The 26,512-nt window shown below is 37.9% G+C and overlaps 2 protein-coding genes across 2 annotated transcripts; both read right to left on the reverse strand.

Annotated features, from left to right (window-relative positions):
* Positions 1–4,151: 4,151 nt before the first annotated feature.
* LOC120105295 (bZIP transcription factor 27-like) lies at positions 4,152–11,338 on the reverse strand. Its single transcript, XM_089927683.1, has 4 exons — positions 11,145–11,338; positions 4,576–5,035; positions 4,315–4,383; positions 4,152–4,223 (listed from the first exon to the last, which is right to left on the reverse strand). The coding sequence occupies exons 1-4, from the start codon at positions 11,336–11,338 to the stop codon at positions 4,152–4,154; spliced, it is 795 nt and encodes a 264-aa protein (XP_089783809.1).
* A 4,431-nt stretch (positions 11,339–15,769) lies between these two features.
* LOC103718896 (la-related protein 1C-like) lies at positions 15,770–26,110 on the reverse strand. Its single transcript, XM_008807899.6, has 6 exons — positions 25,280–26,110; positions 24,538–25,150; positions 24,305–24,455; positions 24,130–24,220; positions 17,176–17,247; positions 15,770–16,891 (listed from the first exon to the last, which is right to left on the reverse strand). The coding sequence occupies exons 1-6, from the start codon at positions 25,739–25,741 to the stop codon at positions 16,568–16,570; spliced, it is 1,713 nt and encodes a 570-aa protein (XP_008806121.3). The 5' UTR covers positions 25,742–26,110; the 3' UTR covers positions 15,770–16,567.
* Between the last annotated feature and the right edge of the window lie 402 nt (positions 26,111–26,512).

Here is a 26,512-nt window from a genome sequence, read left to right on the forward strand (position 1 = left end):
TACTTTTTTTATTACGGTACTTCACTTTGAAAAGATGTCTTAACTGCTGTTGGTGACAGGTTTTAGGTGTTGCCCTATAAAGGCTAACAGTTGGTACATGTATTGCGACCATTTCACCAAAGTCATATGTCGGTGCTATAATTGTTCTTCAACGGCCAATCCGTCTTGAGAAGACATCAGCCATGTCTGCTGCTATTTGTAAACTATATAATCATACCCACAAAACTTCTACTTGGATTCGTCCTTTTAAATTACAATCTATAATATTAGTACCATTGCAACCAGAATATAATTCACGCGATTATAATACTTTTTTTTATTAATGAAAAGGAAAGAAGATCCATCCCATACTTCTAAAGATAAAGATCTTATGTTAAACCACTATTTCATCTTCTAGTGATAAAAAAAAACCTTGTCATGAAGGCAGAATTTGCAAAAGTAGATGCTAAGAATGGAATCAGCAAGTGGCAAACATTAGTTGGAGATAGATTGTTGGTGCCAATGTGGCAAACAATGCAAACATGGCACAGATGTGGCGGTTGAAGTTGATAGGCGACGTGACGTAGCTAACTTAGTCGCCAATGTGGTGTGTTTCTGATGATGTGGCTGTAAAGATGACATGGTACTTTGCTCGAGCAGGTTTAGATTTGAATCTGCAAAGGGTTTCAGATGAAGCTGGTAGGAACTATTTAGAAACATTGGTAGAGCATCCAGCAATCCTTCCAGCATCCAGATGAACCGCTTGCTTATCATGTAATGAGTATTCATGAGCCAGAAATTAATAAATAAATATTTATTTTCCTACTACAAGAATCAATTGTTCGATCAACTTCTGGACCATAGGCAAACCTCAGCGGCGTCCAAATACATGAAAAGATTTGATAAGCTTACGCTTAGGATCAGGATATAAGAAGATGCATTTTATACAATCAGGAGGTTTATCAATGTAGCGAGCTGCAGCCATTTTACACTTCAAAATAGCATTAGTGAATTAAGCTGGTAACCATGCGATGCAGTGTGACAGGTCTCAGTGGAATTCTGAGTTTCAATGCTTGCCCATTCAGAGATTCTGATTAATAGGGTCAAAAAGGAGAACATAAATGGTGACCGAGCTCCCAGTGATGTCATGCTCCTGCCGACAAACTACGAGCAACCTCATGCACAGCAGTGTTCCCAATCCCACCAAACCAACGATCCAGATCTTACCCATGCGATGAGTGTGATCTTGGAGCATAATGGGCATTTAATTCTCGAGCACAACCTACCATCTCTCCTCTTCTGCTCGTCGGACCCCTACGGTAGCCGGACCGAAGACTCGCCACGAAATCGAGGCAGGCCGTGTCCTGAAAGGGATTCGATTCCATCATTCCACCTACCTATTTGCTGCTATACATGGAAGGGGTCACAATCCCAGTACAGCTTTGTTATAACATGATCTGATGCTTAAATCGATGTCTAGCTAGAATCTGTCTACATAAAGCCTTTTTTTAAGGGTGAGCATGAACTCCACATTCTACTCGCACAACCAAAGGACGGAGGAACATTGGCCAAGCCTATCGCCTTGCAGGGGATGGTATCCTCCGATCTAATGCCGTGACAATCTCTGTATAAAGATCTCAAGAATTGGGATCCAAAATATTTTTTTTTTATTAGCATGATATTTTATCAATTTATATTATTTTTTATTAGCATAATTTTAGTAGAGTAATTTTGGAATCACATAACAACTTGTATCAATCAGTAATATTTTTCATTATTAGTATGGTCTTATATTAGGCTATATTATTTTTGTTGTATGGAGGTTGTAACTGAATATATATAATTCTTGAGATGTATCGAATACGATTCTTTCTCTTTTTTTCTCTTATTTTTTTCTTCTTCTATAAATATTTTAATTTTTTTGTGGTCTGGGATAGTATCCTCCGAACTAATTAATACCAGACGATCTCTGCATAAAGACCAGGAGGATTGGGATATAAAATAATAGCAGCATTAGTGTATGCTGCGTGTGGATTAATTGCTCGATGGCTGAACTGCAGAGCCCACTGTATCTACTGCTAAAGAGAAAGGGGTATATTCACCGATGTCCAACTCGGAGGAGTAATGCGCTGATTCTGCAGCGATTTGTGGATATTTTTATCAGGATCTTATCTCCTAAGATAGACTTTTAGTTAGAACATTTGGAAGTTAGCTTCCTGAAAAAGTTTGAATCCAGAACTCTCTTGAACTTTCTTAATTTCCAGAAGGAAGGGTTGTGACAGTGTCGATTTGTCTTTGTTTTTTATTATGGAAATTAATCCAGTTAATTTGGCATGAAAATGACCTCACAGTTGGTGACGCCCAGTCTGCCTCCACGAAAAGTGTGTGCATGCACAGTTTGTTGGATGGATTGACTGCTGTGTGTATATATAAAAAGATAGGGAAAGATGGTACGTTTGTAGATAGATAGATAGATATAGAGAGAGGTAAAGAGGATGACATATACTCTACGGTGCACTGGCTGTTCTGGTGTGCAGCCTTCAATGGCCGCCATCAAGAGATGGACATCCATCATAACATATGTTGTTTGATGGCTCTCCATCTTTTGATGGCTATATGTTGTTTGATGACCCTCCATGATCTCTTGATGGCCGCCATCAAGAACTGCACGATACTTTGCAATACTGCATTATTCGAAGAGGGAGGAAACTCACGGTAGAGTGACATGACTCATGCATCGATGTTTCAAAATAGCAACTCTTAGGAAAAGTTAGTTGGAACTATGATTATTCATTTCTTTCTACTAGCTAAGTTGTTACTTATATAACTAACAAAAATTTGTGTCAAGAAAACCTATACTTCTAGGTTTATCATTAGCTAATATAATATATTATCTCGAGTGTCTACTCCTACCTGTTCCTATGTAGGGTACCAAAGCCTCACTATATAAATTGTGTTATCCTCCTTAATTACCTCCAGCTCCCTTTTCATAATTGATCCATTAGATTAACCCATTAACGTACGTCTGCTCCTTTCAAAACAGTTACGTCCATTGGTTCACCGGCCACCTCTCCCATGCTCACCGTTTTTTTGCTTCAGACGTTTCCATCTTTTTCAAACCCCTAATGTCATTATCCGCGCCCGTTATCTACCGTCTTCATGCTCTAGCCTTTATGCCTCGAATTCCTTATCGATCTCCAACTTACCCACCTCTCATCATGTTCTAACTTCCCGCTATGATGAATCTTCGAAAGAATTAGTCTTCTTTAAGGCTCCATTCAAATAATTATGTTGCTAGATTGCAGCTACCGACGACCATATATAGTGCCGGTGTCAAAGTGGGGCTTTGTCTAGCTTGGCGTCGATTCATATCTATAGAAAAACTAATAGTACCGTAGATCTACATGGAAACTAAGATTAAATAATATCGTACATGGTAGCTAATCATGCTGGAATATCTTATGAACCGCTTGCCGTATATTTCTTCTGATTTCTTAATTATTTTATTTTTTTAATTTCTGCATATATATTTACAATAGATTAGTATAATAAATTTTTTTTACCAAAAAAAATCCGGCAAGGTGTTAATTTCTCAAATCAAAGAGATAAATAGTGTTCATTAATTGACCTTGGATGCTGCACAGTCTTAAAATGGATCAAACCACAAACCTACACGTATAAATTATAAGGACAAAAAAAAAAAAATAGAAGGAAAAGAGAGCAATAAAGATATATATTTGTGCGTGAGTGGTGGGTCCAGTCCAACTAAAAATTTCATCTTAAAATGTTCTTGATACTAGAAAAAGAAAATGGCCTTCCTGAGAAGACCTGGGATACTGAATTAAACTGCACGAAATGAGACGTAGTCTCTACGGCTGCAGCAGCCGCTAGCTGTAGTTCATAAGAGCAAAAAATAAATGGAAACAGCCCATATGGAAGGAACTACAGTTCATAAGAGCAATAATATATATGTACATGGGATGGGGGAGAGCTGTAGATAATCCAGAAGTCCTTTTTTGAGGGGGATTTCCATACTTGCACAAGCACACACCAGAAACAGAATTACTTTGCACAGAACACACAGACACACACACACACACACAGCGAGAGAGAAGCAAAAGGTGGGATGGTATAAAAGAAAGTCTCCATGCTACTGCACTCTTTTTTCCTCCTCAAAATGGAGCTGTTGAGGTCCGCTGTAGCGTGCGCTTGGTAGGGGGCGGAGTTTCCATTGCCAAACTCAACTGTCCACCCACATAGCAAACAGCACGAAACCTAATAAGTAACCAAAAATGGAATAAAATTTTTGGGGGAGATGGGTTGTCTAGAAATCACCTCGTACTTGAGCCTTCTGTTCTCATCCAGCAGATGAGCCGCCGCCTGCTTAAGCTCTTGTGTATAAGCCTGTGGCCCACGCCAAAAGTTACACAAAAGTTAGAAATTTGATAGGAAACTCATTTCTTATCTTACTAAGATCAATAATTTATAGGCTTAGCCAACCCATTTCCAACGACTACAAGAAGGAGAAAAAAAAAAAAAAAACAGAAGAGTGCAAGAGAAGAGAGAGAGAGAGAGAGAGAGAGAGAGAGAGGTGGCCTGTTTTCTTGCTCGAGACCGAGCCGCTGACTCCCGGTTTTTGATCATCCTCTTCTTCCGTCGATCCGCGCCATTGCCATTGCCATTGCCATTGCCAAAGCCCGCTTCCATCTGCTGCTCTGATGCTCTCTTCTTGGAGCAGTAGGCAAAGAAGCCAGCAGGGGAAGCACCACTATTACTATCAGGATTGTTGGGGTGGGGATAGCCCACGAGGTGGCCAGAGTTCAAGCTGAGGCCGGAGAATGGAGGTGGACAAAGGTCACCAAAGGGAGCTGAAGCAAGGGATGGTTCTTTGAAGGTCTTAGCCAGCAAGTCTTGAACGATGATGCCTTCGAAGGAGGTAGTGGTGGTGCGGTTGGCTTCCGTGCCCTCGTGGATGGTGCTTAGACTGATATCCTTCCAAACTTCTTCCATGCTCATCCTCGGGGTCGGGGGGAGAATAGAAGGGGGCGAATAATACCTGGTAGAAGAGGAGGTGGTAGATCTTAATAATTACTCTACTATTACTTCCCTTCTTCTTGTTGTTGATAATGGTGTCTTTCTCTTCGGACCAGAGAGAGAGAGAGAGAGAGAGAGAGAGAGAGAGAGAGAGAGAGAGAGAGGATGGCTGCAGAAAAGTGCTATTTTCCTCCGATTTATGGACTTGGTTTCTTCTAAGTCAGCTGGATTAAGGTACGATGCTACTCAGCAGCCAGCAACCAGCACTCTATTGCTGGCATCCATCTATTGATGTTTTCCCGTTAATCTTCTGAATATATTTGTCGGCGGGGTGTGGTGCCTTCCCAAGTCCAACGGCCAATGCATATATACATCCCAATCTTTGGTGTATATTTGTCGTCCTGCATGCTAATCTCGTTTCTTTCTTGTCTTGCTCGTTAGGATGACAAATTTTAGCGGACCAAAAGAACAGACGATGTTTTATATAAATAAAACATTGTGGCAATGTCTGTCGTCAGAAATCAGAAAAAAAAATAATTTTTATTTTTATTTTTTAGAAAAATAACAACGATGCCAAATATTATTAGCTTTTTCTAATGTTGAGGAGGCAGGAGGGAACTTAGGATTTTTTTTTTTTTGGCTAAAACGGTTATATCATACAATGCGAATACAAATATACTCAGCAAAATCAAAATAACAGATCACGAAGTGCCCAACGCAACTCTTTCTTTGCAGCCCACAGAGTGCTTTCAGAGTGGCTGGCCATATAAACAGTCATCCAGTTCGCAGCATCGTTAGTCTCTTTAAATATATGTTTAATCTGAAAGATCACTTTATTTTACACCGTCATTCAAATATTTCAAAGCAGGAGCGGCCTGCCCACACTTAGAATTTCTTGTAGCACATATTTTGTACGGAACTCCATCTCATCCTATCTTATAGCAAGCTAAATCAGAATATGTTTAGTTCCCGGATTAAAAAAAAGCTATTTACTATTAAAATAGATGATGCAACTCGTAAGTGCAAAGAATGCACTGGAGAGGATCCGTGGTCAGAAGAAGGAGCCCCCCATAATATGACTGATCTGTGTCTTATTCTGTCTGGTCTAATTTTATTAATTTACAGAGATAGCTAATGAGGGCATACATAAAGCTAGAGAGACAGCGAGCAAGTAGCTTTTATCATGGCCAAGAGGGAGCCGTACGCTGTTAATTGCTGTGGATGCACAGCCAGCTGTCACGCCCAATTAAAGAGAGATGGTGCATGAGACCAAATGCCGGAGTATCCGCTTCTGATTGACTTTGTCCTGAAAATACGAATATTGAAATAGCTCCATCACAATGATATTTTGCAGCAAACATTAATATTTATATTTATGTTTATATCTACATTATTTGTATTGTATTCGTATTTATGTTTATGTTTATATTTATATTTATATTATTTTTGTTAGACAAGTTAAATTAGTTTATTAAAATTATAAATATGATTGCTGATATTATTCAAATGCAAGATTGAACTTGGATATTTTGGAGATTGAGAAACATATCTAATTTACATGTTTATCTTAATTAAGTTCAAAATATAAAATACTGATATAGTATAGTTTTTTATTTATTATTACAAGCAAATGCTAGTTTTTATTTATTGATATTATATATAACAAAGCATGTGCTTCTCTATATATATTGAATGCCATCAGGAGATCAAAGTTATATATCCAACCAAGAGGGCATTAGACTTGCATAAGTTCTCCATCTTTAAGTTCCTTTATCATATTTGATGTCGAGATACCATATCCTGGCTCTACATCTTCATAGTTCAAATATTATATACTAATTAGAATATATTTCAAGATTATTACAAGCTACTATTATTTTAGAGATAATAAAAGAAAAAAAAACGACTTTTAGAGATAATAAAAGAAAAAAAACGGCTATGTTACAAATCATCCGTCAAATCTTGTGCACCACAGCAACTTACTCAACTTTCATAACAAAACATTTTTCTACTTTTTTTTCTTCTCAGTTCTTTCTTTATCTTTGTATATTTCTCTTTTTAGATAGTTAAAACTAACAAAATTGTTCCTTTTCTTTTCTTTCCATGAACTTGGTCCCTTGCTGAATAAGTATTAACGTATTATTGAAATTGAAAGAATAGGCATGCCATTCCCTTCTTCTTGTATGCAATTATTCTTGGTAGCTACCTCTAAGGTCCGGCCTACTAGATGAACCAGGCCTTGGCCCATTTGACCCGCTTAGTTCTTATTGGGCTCACCAGCCCAACGTGAGTTTAACTCACGCATGACGCATGTCGATGGGGAGAAGAGGACTCCTACCCGAAGTCCATCTTCTTCCCTGAGTCCGATAGGAGGAGGACTCCTCGATGCTGTCGGACTTTCCTCCTTGGTTGTCGATTTGGGCTATGAAAGGAGATCCCCTCTTTACTCTCTAAAATCCACTTTAGAGCCTCGATTAGAGCCGAAGATCGTGTGAGCTTTCTGTGGGGGATTGCTGCATCGATTGGCCACTGATTTTCCTTGATGTGGGCCAGTGAAACACCAAAATTCTTCCCTCTCTTCCTCTCTCTATCTGTCGTGTTATATTATATTGGACCCAGTAGAGAGGCCAAGACTCCTACTTTATGGACTCTAGGCTGACTCAAGTAGAAGGTTCTGGACAAGTCCTTTGGTGATTGCGCAACATATTGACTTCTACTTGGTTATTGTCCACATTCTTGAACCTCATCCTTGACGCTCTTCTCTTGCGCTCCTTAATCCGATCTAACTCATTTTATGTGCAGTCGGTTATCTAAACCACTTGGCCTGTTGGAAGCTGTTATCTGGGTTATTGTGTCCTTTTTAATTCTTGAATTGTTTCATCATTAATTTGATTATCGATTCAATGCTATAGGGGTGTGATCAACTAGACAAGAAGATGTAGAGCAAGGAGATTTATATTCTAATCCCTAAATCAAGGTAATTTTCTAATTTATTTATTTAATTAGTTATGTATTAGGTAGGCTCAATAAATTTGGAATAAGGGTAGCTTAGGCATAAAAAAATTTGAATTAAAAACTTAGCAATAATTAGCTAATTATTATTGCTAAGGATTGATCAAGGGCTAGTCATTTTATATTGATTTCTAGACATCTTAGGTGTTGACCGATAATATTGTAGTTGTGTTGGATTATGGTAGAGGTCAGAATCTTTATACTTGATCACTAATATATAATATATATTCATGTTTGTTGAATTGTATTGTTGGATTTGCATCGTGAGATTTGTATCGATGAATTTAATTTTACATGAGATGATATGTCGTATATGATTTTCAGTATGAACATACTTATATGATTATTATATATGGATTTCAATTATCGAAGACTTGACTATATGAACAATGATCATAATTACTTTGAAATTGTGAGAAATATAGGGTGTAAATTGGAATTAATTCGACAAGAATAGCATATAAAATTAGATAGATAAGATGTGGTTTGGACTAATTTCGTCATGGGATAGCTTTTTACGGATTTGTGCATGGAAAAGCCTTCACTAGCTTATACGTGGGATAGTTTTCACGAACTTACGCATGGGACAACTTCCATGAGCTTATGCATGGGATCGCCTTTATGGGCTTATGCGTGGAATCACCTTCACGGGCCTACGCATGGGACAACCTCCATGAGCTTACGCATGGAAACTTTGGTATCAGTCTCAGACTGGGACATGATCTTGGTTAGTCCGAAACTGAAAAAATATTTGTATTAAACTTGAAATTAAAATAATAAGAAATATATGACATGGCATATGAAATTGTTGTTGAATAATTGAATAAATTGGATATATATATATATATATATATATATATATATATATATATATATATATATATATATATATATATCTTTTGATAAAATAGATAGTGATGACTTTTGTGGACGCTATTTTGAATGGGCTTTCTTGATATTGTTATAGTAATTCTTTTATATAGTATTGTTTATCTTATTATATTATTTTTGATGTAGCGGTTGGGAATTCTTATTGAGCTGGAAAAATTCATATCCCTCTTTTACATTTTTTTCCAAAGTTATAGAATGCACAGTTTCATAGAAAGGTAGGACGTGGAGTTCGAGCTTCAGATCAATTAGTTAGTTAGTTTATTCTATTTTTTGATACCGGTGAATATCTGAAAATCTTGCAATTGAACAAGTTAGTTATTTGATTATAGTGGTTGTATTTAGTTGGTTTAAATTGACTTTTAATTGTTCATTTAAATTTCTGAAATTATTTGAAAATTATTCATCTTAGGCCTTAAATGATCTCTAGGGCATTATTTTAGAGACTATGTGGCCGTGTCACATAGTCGACCTAGGTGACAGATTGAGGGCGTGACAATACTCATTGTTTTTGAAATGCCATGGAGTTCTTTTTTTTTTCTTTTTTCTTTTTACCCTCTATTCTTATGAGAGCTCTTGCTAGCCTAGAGTTTATATAGACTAGGAGATAGTGCAGTATAAACCCATTTGAAGTTGATCACAGGTGATCATAGTGCTTATGATTAGACCGGATTGGTCATTATGTTTGTGATTGTATTTGTAATTGAATATGATTCGATTTAGATCTTGAGAGTTCATGCTAGCATGTATTTAGTCCCACATCAATTATATGTAGAAAGATTTTTATACAATTCTATATCCAAGGAGCAAAAAAATAAAAATGGGAGAAAAGGGGATTCTCTGACTTTTCCTCCCCCTTTGACCATCTTCAAATCGAGGTGGTTGTATGGCTCATCACATTTTTTTCATGATTTTTTTTAAAATCAATTAGAAGAGATGAAAAAATAAATAATATCATGAGCCCAACTTTTTCTTTCTAAACCCTAGCTCTGAACCGTCCAACAGCCTCCATCTCATGGCCTACAAACCTTTGCCATTATTTAAAAATATCTTTTCGAAGAATAAGAAAGAGAGATCACGAATGCGTTATTTATTTCTCCCTCTTGTTCTCTCTTGATCATGTTAGGACCGATATATTCCACTTGTCAAAAGAAATATTCATCATAGCACGAGCTATTTCAAGGAGAAAACAAAGAAGAAGAAAATGATGGTAACACATCAACATGAAAGAAAGGAGATTTCAGACTTTTGAACACAGGATTGGGCAAAGAGTTGCAATGAAAGGCCTAAACCAAAAATACTTAAAACCAAATCCTAGCACAATGAGTTGATTGCTTGAAGGACTCCAAAGGTACAAACAACGTCGGCCTACAAGGATGTCCATCGCTGCCAGCATCCATTCATTTCGCTTATTGGTGCAAGTATTATTTAGTTGATAACTCCCCTCGCTACCTCATCTATCTCATGTTTTTGTACTGCAGATGGGTCTAATTAGCATATTTCTGAAAACATATATAGTTTCTGAAATAAGCAACCAAGATATCCTTCAAGTCTCCATGGCAGCGTAAAATCATTTCTCCAACAGAGATATCTGGCATGGTTGGTGACAAAATTCGTGCAGTGTTGTCTCCTTAGTAGATATGAGTTAATGTTTCATTAGATATAGGTGAATATTTTTTTTTCGACTTACATATATAATATGTGATTAAATTGTAGTCGTCATATAGGCTTATTTCATAGAATTAATGTCCTTCCATGTTTGGTTAAAGGAGCAAGTGGAAAGGAATAAGGAGAAACGATGGAATGCATTGAATACCCCTTAGATTCCTGATAATTTATCCTTTTTTTTTTTAAGGAAGCTGATAATTTATCTTTTATCATTAGGACAAAATTACGTTCCTACTTTGTGGCTTAGCTTAGGGTGCGGAAGAGAATAAGGCTATTCCAGCGTTTACGGTGGATAGATTTATCCTCCAAGTGAGAAGGATATTCTTTTGCATAGTCCGCTAAATGGACTGTTTAGAAGGATAAATAAAAAAATACAAGAGTTATTTATCTTTATTATTATTTATTTTTTATATCGGATGTTCATATTGTTCTTGCTGTCGTGCATGAGTATAAATCAAAATAGAGAGAGAAGTTTGCTGGGTTCAAATTTTTTTTTTTCTAAATAATGAACAACGAATGAATGGGACGATCCAATCTATAATTTGCCCTGCCTTTCAAAGTACATGCCTGGCCTGGACGCTGCTCTCGCATGGCACCCTCTTGTTTCCAATGTAGATGCAGCCATGGAGATCAAAAGCTTCAGAAATGTGTTCCTGACGGCTCGACGAGAGGTGTGATGATTAGGATAAGACATGATTGACTTGCGCAAACTGGCAAGAGCTGCGGCTTTAGCCTCCGTCCCTGGGCACTCGCGCATCCAGAACTGTGACCTTTTCCGGAGAAACCGGCCCCCGCAGCCGGAGACGCTCTTCGAATACTGCTGCTATGATGACGGGTCCACACGCCACAGAAGAATAATAAATTATGGGACAAATAGAATAACCTAGTACAATCATATCATATGCCTCCAGCCTTCAACACTGCCAACCAAACCCGAAGGACAAAAATGCCATAAATATATGATATGCCTCCCTTTTTAGCTGCTTCCAGCCTCGGGGAATGTAGATCATGAGTGATACTGTCCTAAATTTTGTACTTTTGTTAAATTTATACTTGTCTATAGTTACTTCATGGAAAAAGTTTTGTTTGGGCGTTCAAAAGGAAATTCGTATTTCTGTTTCGACAGCAATATCTTTTTTAAATTTCATGTGTTTTGTAATCTGTAATAGAGATTGATGAGAGAGAGAGAGAGAGAGAGAGAGAGAGAGAAAGAGAGAGAGGAGTCTGTGAGCGTCATAATTAAGACATATGACCCGTAGAAAGTGAGACAGATTAGGAGAAGAAAACTTGATCACATATTAGATTTTAGATATATTGGAGCTGTTGACTAGAAGAGCTACTATAGATGAGTGAAATATATATCAGGTTATAAGTGTGTGTGTGTTTTTTTTTTTTTTTGGAGCAGCGAGGATATAAATGTCGTTCATCAATCTTTTTTGTTGTTAAAAGATTTCTTATGTCTTTTAGATTCCACAAAAACATATATGTAATAATGAAAGCGTTTTCCCATAAAAATTCATATTGGCTTTCGACATTCTTCACAAGGATCTTTAATTTAATATAAATTTTGATACAAGAAAAATACTCTAAATTATATTGCATTCTTGTCGCTTGCTGTAAACATATCCAACTGCTATCCGCGTTTAATCTACAGTGCAAATACATAAATGATGAAAATATGTCACTTACATACCTTTAAAGCAATAAGTGACATTGAACATCATAATCCCTGCATTGTGTTTTCTTGGAGTAGCTAGATAACCTTTTTATACATTCTGTTTATAATCTAATTTATGGATTGAAAGATACTTGAATCAAATTTAACTCATAAAAGTTTGTAGTACTTTAAATGATTGTTAAGATGCTTAAGTTTTGAAGGCCTTATTTTACACATGTACCCTCTAAAACATCCTTGTTTAAAAATTGCCTTACTGCTGATAACTTTATGATTTTTGAGCAATGCCTTTACCCTTATTATCAATATTTGTCCAACAACATTAGGTCAGCTATAACTTGGATGAGTTAAAACAGCATGCATCTAGCCTGCAAATTAATCACCACTGAATCACCTTTTCAAAATGTCAGCTATAGAGCCCAAAAGGATATTTTTGCAAAATTAGAATCATATTTTGACAGTTTGTACCTAACCCTATCTTTTCTAATGTTTTATGAATGAGACACCAACTGGAGCGGCATAACCATCATAAAGTACTAATTACAAGGTTGAAAAGGTATAAATATTTACTTTGAAGGAAGCTTAGGGTTTTTAAGATTTACTTTTTCTGGAAAGAAAGGGTGCAACACAGAAATTTTTTAGGGGTCACTCATTCTAGTACTACTCTGGCCTAAGCATACTAAACTGCAGAGTTCAGATTTAAATTATTCTTTGGTAATATATATTAAGGCCTCGAATTTCTGATGGCATGACTAGATGTCTAATCATCATCTAATCCGGCCAGCATTTAGATGCCCAGTTTACCTAATAAAACTATGAAAGCTTCCATCTTCTACATAACACTCATATTCACAGAAAAAGAAAAAAGAAAATCCAAAAATATTCCTGATGCAGCCATGCAGGCTGGTGACTGGCTCCAAAGACATCTCAGTGTTCAAAAATATAATCTGATTTTTTTGTTTTATGCTTATAGAAATGCTGGTTGAACCAAAAGGAAGCAGACCATCTCCTCCATATTTGAAGCATCCTGCTCCCACCATTGACTTGCACCGGTTCTTTCACTGACACGCGCATATGATACAATGAGATCTTCTCAATATTGCGTCAAAATCTCTCATTTTCATGTGCATTAGCTACGCTAGAATAATAGGCTACATGCCATGCAAGGGGATAAGAAAAACACGGACATCAGAGTTACTGGTTACACGTTAGATTAGATTCATGGGAGGATCATGCATCTGAACTAGTTGCTAGGTCTAGGAACCATCCTATGTTTTTCAGAAAATGATCACGAGTCTGCTAGTTTCGGGCATGCGAGACCTAGCATAGATGGCTACGACCCTTGTTAATAAATTCTTCTATTAATTCCTAAGTAGTTTGATAGATCTTTCTTTCTTTTTTTGTCTAAATTTTGATCGATGAGCATTTATAGGAGTCTGGAGCCGGTCATTTAGGCTTGTGAAGTTTTATTTATGATGGTAAGATATGTAACTTGCGCTGGCGTCAATTTTCTTTTCTAATTTATAAGCTTTTTAGGTTATCTATTATTTTAAAAGGTTTTAACTGCATGTTTTGTACTTCGTTCCCGCTTGCCATCTCAACATTTGTTTCGAAGTTTTCACTTGCAGTGAGTCCAAAGCATAACGTGATGTCTCATCAGAGTCCCACCACCATAACTTTTTGAGCCAAGAGGGTGGAGAGCGCGGTCCGTTCAACACTCTTCAGCCATGGCTCCCTGCTTTTTTTGGATCGTACACGAATTTGGGGGCCTGCGGGCATGCGCATGGTACCGATCTATCTCTAGCACTGCCCTTCGCATTTCAGAGTTCGCACGCCACTTGCCGGTTAGCAAATCGCGAGAGGAAGAACTGGGGAAGGCATGCTTTTTTGGTAATGGAATTGAATCGGACCGGGGGGAAGCTATAATGCCTACAGAGATTCTATCAGGATGGGGTTTGGTGATAATGGTGGGAAAAATACTATTACCAAAATTTAGCCAGAAAGTGAGATGACACGCGAAGGCTGTTCAATTACTGGGGAAAATCGTAGGAATGGACCCAAGTCAATCCTGTTCGTAACACTGGGAAAATAAACAAAGGAAAGAAAAATATGATATAAAAGGGCACCAAGCATGATGGGAAAGAAGATTCGGATTACACTAATACGTATGGTATAATTTGGTGCTTTGGCGTGCCCCACCCTCCCTCTCTGTATATATAAAAATTTTACGCTCACCATCATTTTAATTTAGTGATAATAAAATAAAAATATAAAGCATTGATTATGATTTAGAAGATCTGAAATAGAAAATTGTATCAATCATTTATCTCTAATCTATGCATCATATCATCACAAAATCAACATATTACGACATTCCAGTCTATATATGAACTTGGAAACTTTCAACCCATTTTGTCACGATATATTCTATTATATGCATTGCAGTTTATTACCTTTGGAAGCACTAAGATGTATACCCATGATTGGCAAAATCGCCAGCAGCTTGAGTATGAAGAGTAAATGTAGAACAACGTCCTTGTTATAATAGCTCCATCCCCCATACCGTCACCTCTGCATATGTTCATATTTTATTTACATATTCTTGCAATCCCATGACGGTCAATTTTCTTTTCTTCTTTTCTTCCATCGAGATTTTCTTGTTCATCTGATGACGGTCAATTTTATTTTCTTTTTGTGTCCTGGTAATCAGAACATCTCCACCTAAATCTTTTGTCTTTGTTGCCAGCACCATGTTCTCTGTTGTCATGATCTTACTCCACAGCAGATTTAAACAAACTTGAAGGTGCTTTTCTGCGAACGGCTGACCCTTCTGGCACCAGCACCATGCTCTATCGGAGAAGTGCACCTCCCAGTCAAGTTTTAGCCACCGGTTATTCGTGATCAGTCATCCACCGACCAGCGAGAACCCCTCTTCTTCCTTTGATTTTTACGGCAACATAGTAGAACGGACCTTCGCAGCAAGAGCTGTCGACTCGCTATAGTAAAATGAAAGAAAATTTTGCAAACCGACTCCATTTCAAGCTTTACAAGTTTCACAATAAGCAGCTTGCTTGCTCCCATCTAGCTAGCTCCGGCCTCCGATACCTGACCCTTGTGAAGAATCAAACTACAGCTAAAGAAGGTGGAGTGGACTGTGCAGAATTTTGGCAACAGCTGAACGGCCATCTGACCGAATATAAGCTAGTAAAAATCTTAAGGCAGATAAAAGAAAAAAAAAAAGGCATTACATAGATTTTTCGGCTCTGCTGTGGTCACGATAAATACAGTGCTTGCAGGGGAATGGAGATCACCATCAAGGCATTTCATCTTATAGTACCTCACTTCAGGTCTCAAATTCCCAATTTCAAATGTCTAGATGCATGCAATACATGGAGCAGGCAAACCCAAAAGTGCATGAAAAACATCCTGATAGCAACTGGTGTGAGCTCCAAATCAATTAATATTCACTTTGGAAGTGAAGCAAAATTCACTAGCAAAATACTGCACATTCAATTTCAATAAAATATCAATGAAGATCTTGAAATTATATGAAATGATTTAGGAATCCACATTATGCTGGATGATTATACATGTCGTACCAGCGAACTAAATAAATCACACAATCCAGACTATATATAAACTAAAAAAACTGTGGGCCTAGCACATATCAAATAATTTATCCAAACAATGACGGAATTTTATGGAGTGATAATCTTCAGCTGAAGAAAAGGTATATTTTTGTGATATAAGTCTCTTGAGGGAGGGCATATAAGATTTTATATCATGTCCATCCCTCTTAATCCCACTTCTAGAACATGAGAACAGCTCAATTATGTTCTCAAAAAATGTTGGTATGTGACCAAAAAGGCTGGGATTGTTCAAGGACACCCCCAAAGGACCAAACATACCAATAACATCACGTGAGAACAGCTCAATTCTGTTCTCAACAAATGTTGATAGCGACCAAAAAGGCTGGGATTGTTCAAGGACACCCCAAAAGGACCAAACATACCAATAACATCACCATCAAAAATCGCCATTCACCCAAGCCAAACCAAACTATACTATTTGGTGGATTCTCTATCTAGTTATGCCGTTTCACTTGTCCTTTAATTTGTTTTTTATTTCTATTTTCCCCTTCTTTTTTTTTTGCTTTTTATTAGCTATCCTCTTAGCGAGACCAACATTCCAAGCCAAGGATGGCAAAGACCTCACTTTTCAAAGGACCCCGAGAGTGACCTAATCCCTCATTAGCAACAATTTTCCCACAAACTCCCCCATGACATGAAAATGGCCTTGTAGTGTAGCTTCTTAGCTTCGCATAGACAAAGATCGATCTGATTCACTGTTGCCAGTTACGTGCACATTCTCTTCCCCATCAGGTTCTCCAACCTGTGACTGGTTATTCAGGTTCTCAGATGATGATCTACTAAGAACCACCTCAGTATGAGTTTGGCCCCATATCCTGTCATGGTTAGCAGCCCCCTCCCCGAGTCCAACATTATGCATACGAGCTGCCAGAGAATCATAGTTTGGCGTTGTGGGGGAGGAAGATCCGGAAGAGGTACTGTATTGATTAGGTGGTGCTCGCAATATCCAATTCATCCAATCATTACGCCGCCTTATTTTCTCACCCTGCATGACAAGTTGGCAACACATCAACAAGGAACAAGTTAATGAATGTGACAGAAATCCATTCACATGCAAAAAAGAAACACGTGCTTCATAGTATTGATCAAGCCTCATCAGAGCCAACTTCTACCTTTCAGCTGGCCAGCAGGCCAACAAAAGGAATAGTTTGCTTCTACCAAAAAACAAAAAAATCACTAGGAATACTTTGCAGGAAACCAACGCTTCTCATAAAACATATCTGAAAGGACAGATCAGCTGAACAAGATAACACGATTCTTTTGTTGTACCTGTACTTCCACTATGTCTGAACCGCGTACGGTATCCAATATATACTGTATGTTGTTTGCCAATTGCTTGACCTGAAAACATGACAACAAAAAAAATTTCTATGCTGAATAAAAATGAAATGGGAAAAAAAATGAAAGGCAGTTCAGCTATTGCAAATGCCAAAATTCCTAAATTTAATAGAGGCAAATAAGTTTGTCATAAAAAATATAAAAGTAACATACCATAGCAAGTCTGTAACTAGTGGATCAACTCAGTATGGGATCAACACCATGAATCCTACCCCTATTTTCAGTTTTTTTACACTAGGATTCATAAAGCAAGGATTCAAATGTAAGTCCAACCATACTTGCACTACTGCAGCTCTTGGCTGCGATTGTATCCACACAAGATCAACTGAAAAAGTCACTACATATAAGACAATTTACTGAAAACTAATTTGAACTGCCAAGTTTTTCATGATATGGCTTGAAGAAATAAAAGACAAATGTTCAAACAATGCCTTATCTTTCGATAACATACAAAAAGGAATTTGAAGGTGACCTGCATAGCACCTCCAGAAGAAATGTCATCAACATCTGAGGAGAGAACAAAAAGGAGCTGACCAATGTGTGAGAAGTCCTAATTTGTTTATAAACAATGATGTCTGGTTTCCAAACAAAGATCACAAACTGACCGATATTGTGATACCCAATGTGACTAGCATGTGAGGCTGTACGCAGAAAAAAAAAAACCATTTGGGCTATAAATCATCATAAATGTATCAACCTACCTATCCGGAGACATAATTTGCAAAGTTAAAAAGAGATCAGAAAAGACAAAAGTGATATTATCTAGCAGCCTATCACAATTCTAATTTCTAACTGATGTTGGCAAACATCAACTAGGTAAAGGCCAATAGAAAACATAAAGAAAATCATCTGAACAAGCTTAAAAGTATTCTTGGGAGCAAATCCAATAATAATATATAATTTCATATTGTAATGTCAACAGACAGATAATATGTCCTGTAAAAGCTTGTTCTGAGAAAAACAGTGATCCATGCCAATAATATTCCATTTCATGCATTGCGACTATAACTTTCTAGTATTAGTGTCAAATCATCACGAAAGCATTGCACTTATAAACAAATAAACAGCCCAAAGATAGCAAGATAAAATTCCATTCATATCAGCATCAAGAGTAAGGACATAATAATCAGCTTCAGCACCCAAAAGGGTAATTGAAAGTTGCTTGGTAGTGCAGCACAAAACAAAGATTTGACGCAAGTTAACACATTATCACACATTTTAACAGGAAAACACCAACCGTGGAGTTGCATGAATGTCACATTCCTGATAATTTTCACCCTTAAAATAACTTAGTCATATCCAAATAGCATACTGAAAGTTCACTGGATGCATGTGGCAACGTATTTACCGACAAAGTATATTGTACAACAACAATCATGACAAACTTATATCGGGCATCTTTTCTATGAATACTTGAAAGATAAGAGCTCATGCAAAACCTTCAGTTTGAGCTTAACATCCATAATCCATGAGATAAAATATTAAATTTGAGGGTGGTGATGACCTGGTCTGCCAACCTGACACAAACCCACTGCAAACATGTTATGGTTGGGCATGACTGGGCTTTGCATCAGAAACTGGTTGAGACAACTATATCTTTCAAATAGGCCTAGTTCAGGTATAGACACTGGACAAGCTTGGCCCAGATTGACCAGTCTAATAAACGAGTGGGGTCGATGGGACTACAACACAAACCTGAAAATGACCCATTATATACCCATTGAACTCTGTCTGAAAAAGCTATATGTTGAAATTATATTTATAAATTAAAATACACAGCTATCAGTTAATTACATGTGAAATTAATGAATTAATATTGGTTAATAAATTAACCAGGTTAGCATTAGGCTAATCATGCCAGCATGGGTTTAAGCATGTCAAGTCAGGTTAGCATGTCAACTATCACCTTCAGCTACCCAACCTAACTTGTTTATTAAAAGAGTTGCACAAGTCGGGTCAGATTACCTGCTTGATAAACAGGTTAGGTTTAAATTGGCGTACAGAGACACCCTCATTCTCTCCCAGAAACAAGAATATGACATTGGCTATAAAAGTATTTTATAAAAAATAATGATTAAACTATGCAATAATTAAAACTAACTGATATTTATGCAAGGCTTCACATAGAACTAAATTCAATCAATGAGAAGAGTACCTCTCAACTACATGACTATTACATAAAGACACTCTTCCTGAAGCACATGTAACCTAGAATCGCTACTGCCAACAGGTAAAATACAATATGATTGCCTATAAAGAAATAAAATCTCAAAATATAACTAAATTCCCATGAAGAAATTGATTTTATTTACTCCCTCTTCAAAAGCTAAACCTTATTTAGACATACTATTATGCACTTTGTGAACAAGCATAATTAATTTTAGGATAACAAATTAATAAAAGTCACAATAATAACCAGATTATTTTCTAGTTATAATTAACCAAATAAAAAATATAATAAAAGAAAGCTAGAGATCAAATGGTTAGATCAGGAAAACTCCTGAGCAGACTGATCATTATCATGCAAGATCCACCATGCTTTGCATTAAACCACATGGATCTGTAAGCACATTCATACAATGCCTGCTTGCAACGTCCAAGAGTTCCTACATATGAGAACAAATTTGGAGATACATGCAGAACCATTCAACATCCAGATATATATCAAAATGCATGTGGTCACTACTGATAGTGTTACTTAACCTCGTTCAAATGTGATCACTCTTATTGCAGCTTAGCCCACTCACACACTCAAAGCATATGTGAAAGATCAACTTTTGATGGTTTTATTCACCAAACAAAATGACAATATCAGAATAATAAAAGTGCACAATAGATCCGTATTACAACTTTTAACTTCCAAGAGATATTTGCTCTCATCCTTCATGCATAATATACCAGATTCTCGATCCATTTTTATCAGTTTAAGATACTAGAAGGTTGGATAAAACAGGAAAAAGGACTCCTAATTTAAAAAAATACTGCAACCAAGAGGACATTGCATATGATATCCAACAAGAATGTGATTGCCACAATAAAAATGGAAGTCCAACCAATGCACCAATAGTCAAATCTCATCCTTTCTGAAAAGTACTATGAAGAACAGAAGACCACGTTAGAACAGACATTTTCTAATCTCAAGATTTAAATCCCTGTTTGGAGCATATTTCCAACCAAAGTTATGGCCATGATCTTCTAGTAGCATGGTCCATTATATTTGGCTTCATTTCAAAAGATTTGAACATGATATTTTCGAAAATATTTACCAATTGATGCTAGAAGATCTTAACCAACTCTAGGATGTAAGAACATGCCATGATGGAAGAATTCAGTACACTTTAAAATTGGCAAATATATGTCTGAGAAAAAAATAGTATTTGCTTGAAATTACACACTTCCTCTTCAAATAAAAATTAAATCATTTGATTAGGACATTTCCCATTGAGAACTGGGTATTTGAAATGATACATGAAACGAAGGCAAGAAACAATGACTGAAAATAGTTATGAATTTGGTAAATTGGAACAGGTGTAAAAAGAATATGGGAAACAAACATGAAAACAATAGGAAGCATTGGGAACTCTGAATTCCTATCCTTGCACTTTCTCATAGCTCTAAGACCTTCATTCATAGTATACAGTGAAAACCCCCATATATTTCCCAGTCATTCCCCATCTTTCCTTGCATTGGCCAAACCAAATCACGTCTCACAAATAGATACCCAGAACTTGATCAGTAACATGAGAAATGGGTCTATGGAAACTGATAAATAGTCAATCAGAATACAAAACAAATTGTATAACCATCACATTTTACTACTATTACATTTTAATGGAATTGTTCTTAAATGCCTGGCATGGAATCCAAGTGATATTGCACAGAACAGGCTGAAATGAAGCCAGAACATTTTGGCTCTTTTCCTGCTTCCTAGTTTGTTCTAATAAGCCAAAAATATTAGCTTCTCTTTTCAGCCAAAGTGTTCAATTATGTTAAAGCCTGGTATAAACAAAGGCAGACCGATCCTTAATTTTGAAAAACAAAGCATCAAACATTCATAAGCGGTAAACTGGCAATAAAGCATCTTCTAACTTCTACAAACAAACTTAAATACGCAAGTTCACAAATATGAACCACATAAAGTAGCAATTAGATCATTCTGTCCAAAAAAAACTTACAGTACATTAGAATCACCGGCAGAGGGGTGGTAGATCCCCCAAAATTCTTTTCTAGCTCAGTTCTCCCCTCTTAATTGATCTGTTCAAAATTTCAGTCTTCATACCATCTCTTAATGTTTGTAAATTTTTTTCACACCTTATGCCAAAGTTCTCCCTGTCAACTTTTATCTCTATTAAACAGGTAGTTCTCAAATTTGGCACTCCACGAAAATCTTATAATTATGCTAGTACAGGTTAACTCATATTAGTTTATTGTCTTCAACCTAGCTCCCAAATAAATGGCTCCTTGACCTTCAAGATAAACTGTCATTCTCCTTTTTGTTTCCAACCTCAAGGGTCACTTCATATTTCTGATTAAGATTTCATGATGCCGGTCCAAAAGCATCCTTTTAGCACACCTAGAGTTTATCTGAAAAATAGCATTTTAACCAAAATAATTTAAATAAATATAATGCCGCTTTCCTTAATTCTCCTCCCACTGGTCGCTACTTCTGCAGTTCAGATCCAGCTGCTCTAAGCCTCTAACTACATCTGCTCAAACCTAAAGGAATATAGACCATAATCTTCCACAATAAAATTCAAAAATGATGGTTAAGGTAATTAATTTACAACTCTACTTTTTCATCATCAGACATCTCAAGGCCTGCAGCAATCTATTCACTAATCTTCACTAGTAATTTTAAAAACTCTCTATATCTTCCTTCACCTTCTAATCAAATTTAGTCAACTACAGATTTCCCAATTTTCCAACTCCATCAGAAGTGTTGGATAGTTACTTGTTAAAGCTTCCCTGCCCGACCCTTTAACAAAGGAAAACTTAAAAACTCCTCAAAGGTATGCAAGAACAGTCCTCAATCATTTTCTACGCCCTATAATTTTCTATGATCATCAGATTGCAACTACAAGAATCCATATCTTTTCATGGCGGGTGAAGATTCTTAGGAAAAAAAAAAGGGGTGAACATTAATAATTTCTCAAACACAAGAACAACAGTCTACCACATTACTTAAACACATTAAAGGGAAAATATGGGGCTGTACTCTGAAGCCTTGGATTCATAAATGTTCTCATTTAATGCATCCTCAAAAGCAAACAACATAATATGTTATATAAACTTTTAGACAGCTTAAAATTTAAAGGATGCATTCATTTTGATTGAAATTGTCTTAATTACAACCAAGCAAAACAAAGCTAATGCTTACAAGTTAAATTTGAATAAATTGGACCCATATCGGTCAGCTAATTGAATCAACCAACTGACCACTTTCCTGCTATGGAAAGCCTACAGCCATCAAACATCCTGGATAGTATCGAAGGGTGACTTGAAAACACAAACTTGTCTCATGCAAGACTAGATCTTAAACCAAAGCCTCTCTCTCTCAAATAATTATTCTTAACAAAACTCATCATATCTAGAGTATATATTCCCATCCATTTGCAAAATTTAACTTATGCTTTTATATTGAGAAAAAAAAAGGACTTGCGAATGTAGAAAACAATGTCTAGATCTTCCTTATCTCGACAAAGAACATCAATTAGATTTTGCTATTTAATCAAAATTTATTTATTTTAAATAATGATCATTCATGTTAATATCTCATAATGTTTTTGATTCTTACATCTAAAAAGAATTTGTCGTTAAAATTAGTTATGTAATTAGTTAGTATGATCCCCCCTGTCCAGCCAGATAATAACCCTCCAGTTGCTTGGGATGACACAAATAATCATCAGCCTGGTAGTTTCTCTATCCACAATTGCTATATAATGACAATATAGATTTAATTGCAACAGCCGCATGTTTGTTGATTTAAGACAGAGACCTTCTCTTTTCTAGTTTTCCTAATTATCTTGTTATCATTAAGAGTACAAGCTCTATGCAGTTAGATATCACATTTTAATCATATGCCAATCATTCAGCTATCAAACCTTGCTGTATGCACATGATTATGGTCATCTAATTTATTGTTGAATTTATCTTGGATGAGCATCTACTAGCAAATATACCAGTTGAATAGTAATAACTCACCTCCTCCAGATACCCCAATATTATGTCAATAGTAGCAAAATAGGACATGGGCTCAAATAGTGTTTAGTATCTTTGAAAGATAAGAATTCAAAAGCAATATATCATGAAACAAACAAAGGCAAATCTACACGTGCATGAGCAGATTACGCTTTGTGTCACCAATAGTCAACTTCTGAATAAATGTAAGCCAAAGTTTTATCCACCCAAAGACTGTAACTCCTTGAGTTGCAGAAACTATAGATAAAGCTATTTAAAAAAAGCATAAGTATACATAAGTGATTTCAAAAGCAATATATTATGAAACAAACGAAGGCAAGTCTACACATGCGTGAGCAGATTGCACCTTGTGTCACCAATTATCAACTTCTGAATAAATGTAAGGCAAGTTTTATGCACCCAAAAACTGTAACTCCTTGCGTTGCGGAAACCAGAGATAAAGCTACCATACTATTTAAAAATGAATAAGTATACAAAAGTGATTATAGATCCATCTTGGCAGTAAAAGGTAAAATTATATATCGCTGATTCTTCTCACAATACACTATTTATAAAAGAAACAAACAGCTCACAGTAAACTATCTATAAAGGAGATTAACAGCAGATGTACTACATTTACCATAAGATTGATAATGCCAATCCAAAGACTGACAAAAATATAGTGACAAAGTGTCCCAATTAACTCACTCGATTGAAGCCAGCAATCAAAGATATCGGAACCCAACCCTGGTCATCCATATTCTGCCTCAAATATATGTCTTTACACAAGTTATCAGGACTGCAAGAAAAATGACAAAAATAAGCAGCATGAAATACCAGAACAAGGCTGAATGTTAATTAACTTTTCGACCTTCAAAGCTACCTGAAATAGTACTCTATCTGCTTCAATAACGCAGTACGCTGATAATCTGCTGCAGTAACAAACATCGTAGGGGGTACTGCAGGTGGTACTTGATGAGCAACAAACATGTTTGGTGTGGGGTGCCCGAAGTAAAACATAGGAGGAGGAAATTCTGACAAACAGTTCAAGACCATCAAAAATGATGAAACCTACCATGAGACAAGCGAGATTGCGCCACAGTGCATGTAGCTTACCGGCAAAGCCTAAGGGGCTCATAAAAGGCCGGACCTGCAGAGGGCTGATAAACGGTGCCGAAGCAGGTGAAGGTGGCCTGGGGAAAGACCGGGGATGACCCCGCTGCTGCTGTGGCGGCAGGGGCATGTGAGCATCTCTCCCACTAAAACCTCGAGGAGGATTCCAATCATAGCCCCCCCGCTCGTGATCCCTCCGACTCCCGTAGCCTCCATGGTGGGATCCACCGCCACCACTGCTGCCCCTGCGACTGCTGCCATAGCCGCGATGGTGATCCCATGCACCCTGTGACTGTGGCGTTAACCCGCTGCTCCTCCAGCCATGATCCCAGTTGCTATTGCTCCTGTTGGGATGGTCTTTGGGGGAAGGCTCTGGGCCAGACGGTTTCCCGGGGATGATCTGTGCTGTCTCCGGCGAAGCCTGTGGTGGTAAAGGCGGCGGCGGTCCACCATTGGCTGAGGAACCACTGCTACTGCCGCCGCCTGCACCACCACGCCTCATGGAATTAGGATTCGGATTGGATTTCTGGCGGACAGGGCCCGCATGGTTTGAAGTAGAATTAGGGTTCGGATGACTGGAATTTGGCTTCTGCAAAGGAGATATGATCGGAGACCCCTGATTCCAAGAAGATCAAAGTCAATAGATGGGTTTCAAGCAACACTAAAGCATGGATGTGGAATAAAAATTAAACCGTCTGCTAAATTCCTGTAATAAAAAAAAAAGCAAAAGAATCAGGGATCGCACCGGGGGAGCAGAGACCGATCCATCCGAGAGAGCCTTCAAAGAATCTGAAGACGATGATTTAGGAGAAACCCTGGTAGACTCGGAGAGAGGTGGCCAGGAGTCGGCCCCCATAACAGGGCCTGCTTCATTGGACCCATTGGGCGGCATATTCCAAGCCGGCTTCTTCCCTCGGGGAGCGTCGGCGGCGGCATTGCCGTTGCTCCCGTGGTCCGCGCTCTCGGACGGCGGCGGCGCAGACGACGAGGCCGCGTTCTCCACGGGGGAAGGGGACCGATCGGGGGGTTCCGAGGAAGAGATCGGGGCGGGCGGCGGCGGCGATGAGGGTGCCTCCGGGACGCTCTCGGGCTCGCCGCGGACAACTCGGGCCCAGGGGGAGTAGAGGCCGCCGCCGCCGCCGCTGCCGCCGCGGGCGGGGCGGGGGAAGATGCGGTTGGTGGAGGACGGGTCGGAGCCGGGCGACATCGCCAGTGACGTAAATGCTAGGGTTCCGATCGCGGGATCGGCAGGCTTCCGAAGCAAAGAAGAGATTAAAAAAGAAGAAAAAGAAAAAAAAAAAGCGAGGTAGGAGAGAGGAAGAGGGAGGGAAGGGTTTGGCAGGGAATTAGGGGAAATTCCGGGGCTTCACTAATGTATCATCCGATTGGAGCACGAGGGAGAGGGGAGCCGAGTCTCTCTCTCTCTCTCTCTCGGGGTTTCTTTCTTTTGAGGCCCGAAGAAGAGGAGGTGTGGGAGAGCGTGTCCTTTTCTTTATATTGGGGAAGGGGAGCGAGGCGACGGGGTAATGCCCTTCCCCTTTCCTCCTCCGGACCCTGACCGCCCCCCTCCCCGCTTGTCTTTGTTCTGCCTGGGTTAAATCACTAATATGCCCACGTTGTTCGTGGTTTGGTCGCGTACGTCGCTACTCCTTACGTTAGTTGCGTCGTTCGCTTTGGCCATGATATCACGGATAACCTCATCCCCAAATAGGAATCGCTTTTCTCTTCCGTTGGCCTGGCTTGTGTTGTCAAAAGTTGACTATTTTGAAAAAGCCAAAAGAAGCTGAAAGAGTAGGCCAGGTTCTAATCATCTTTCATTAATCACTTTTCCATGAAATTGATGTGAATTGGTCATCAAAAGATCGGCATGCTTTGCTTTGAATTCATTACTACGAAATTAACGATACGAGCCATTCACTTATTATGGATTGACAAATCACGGATCCTAAACTTCAAGATATTAAGTTTGATGTTTGGT

This window comes from Phoenix dactylifera, chromosome 16 (assembly GCF_051530095.1).
Source record: "Phoenix dactylifera cultivar Ajwa chromosome 16, Ajwa_hap1_PhDact_Kaust_v1.1, whole genome shotgun sequence".
Lineage (NCBI taxonomy): Eukaryota > Viridiplantae > Streptophyta > Magnoliopsida > Arecales > Arecaceae > Phoenix > Phoenix dactylifera.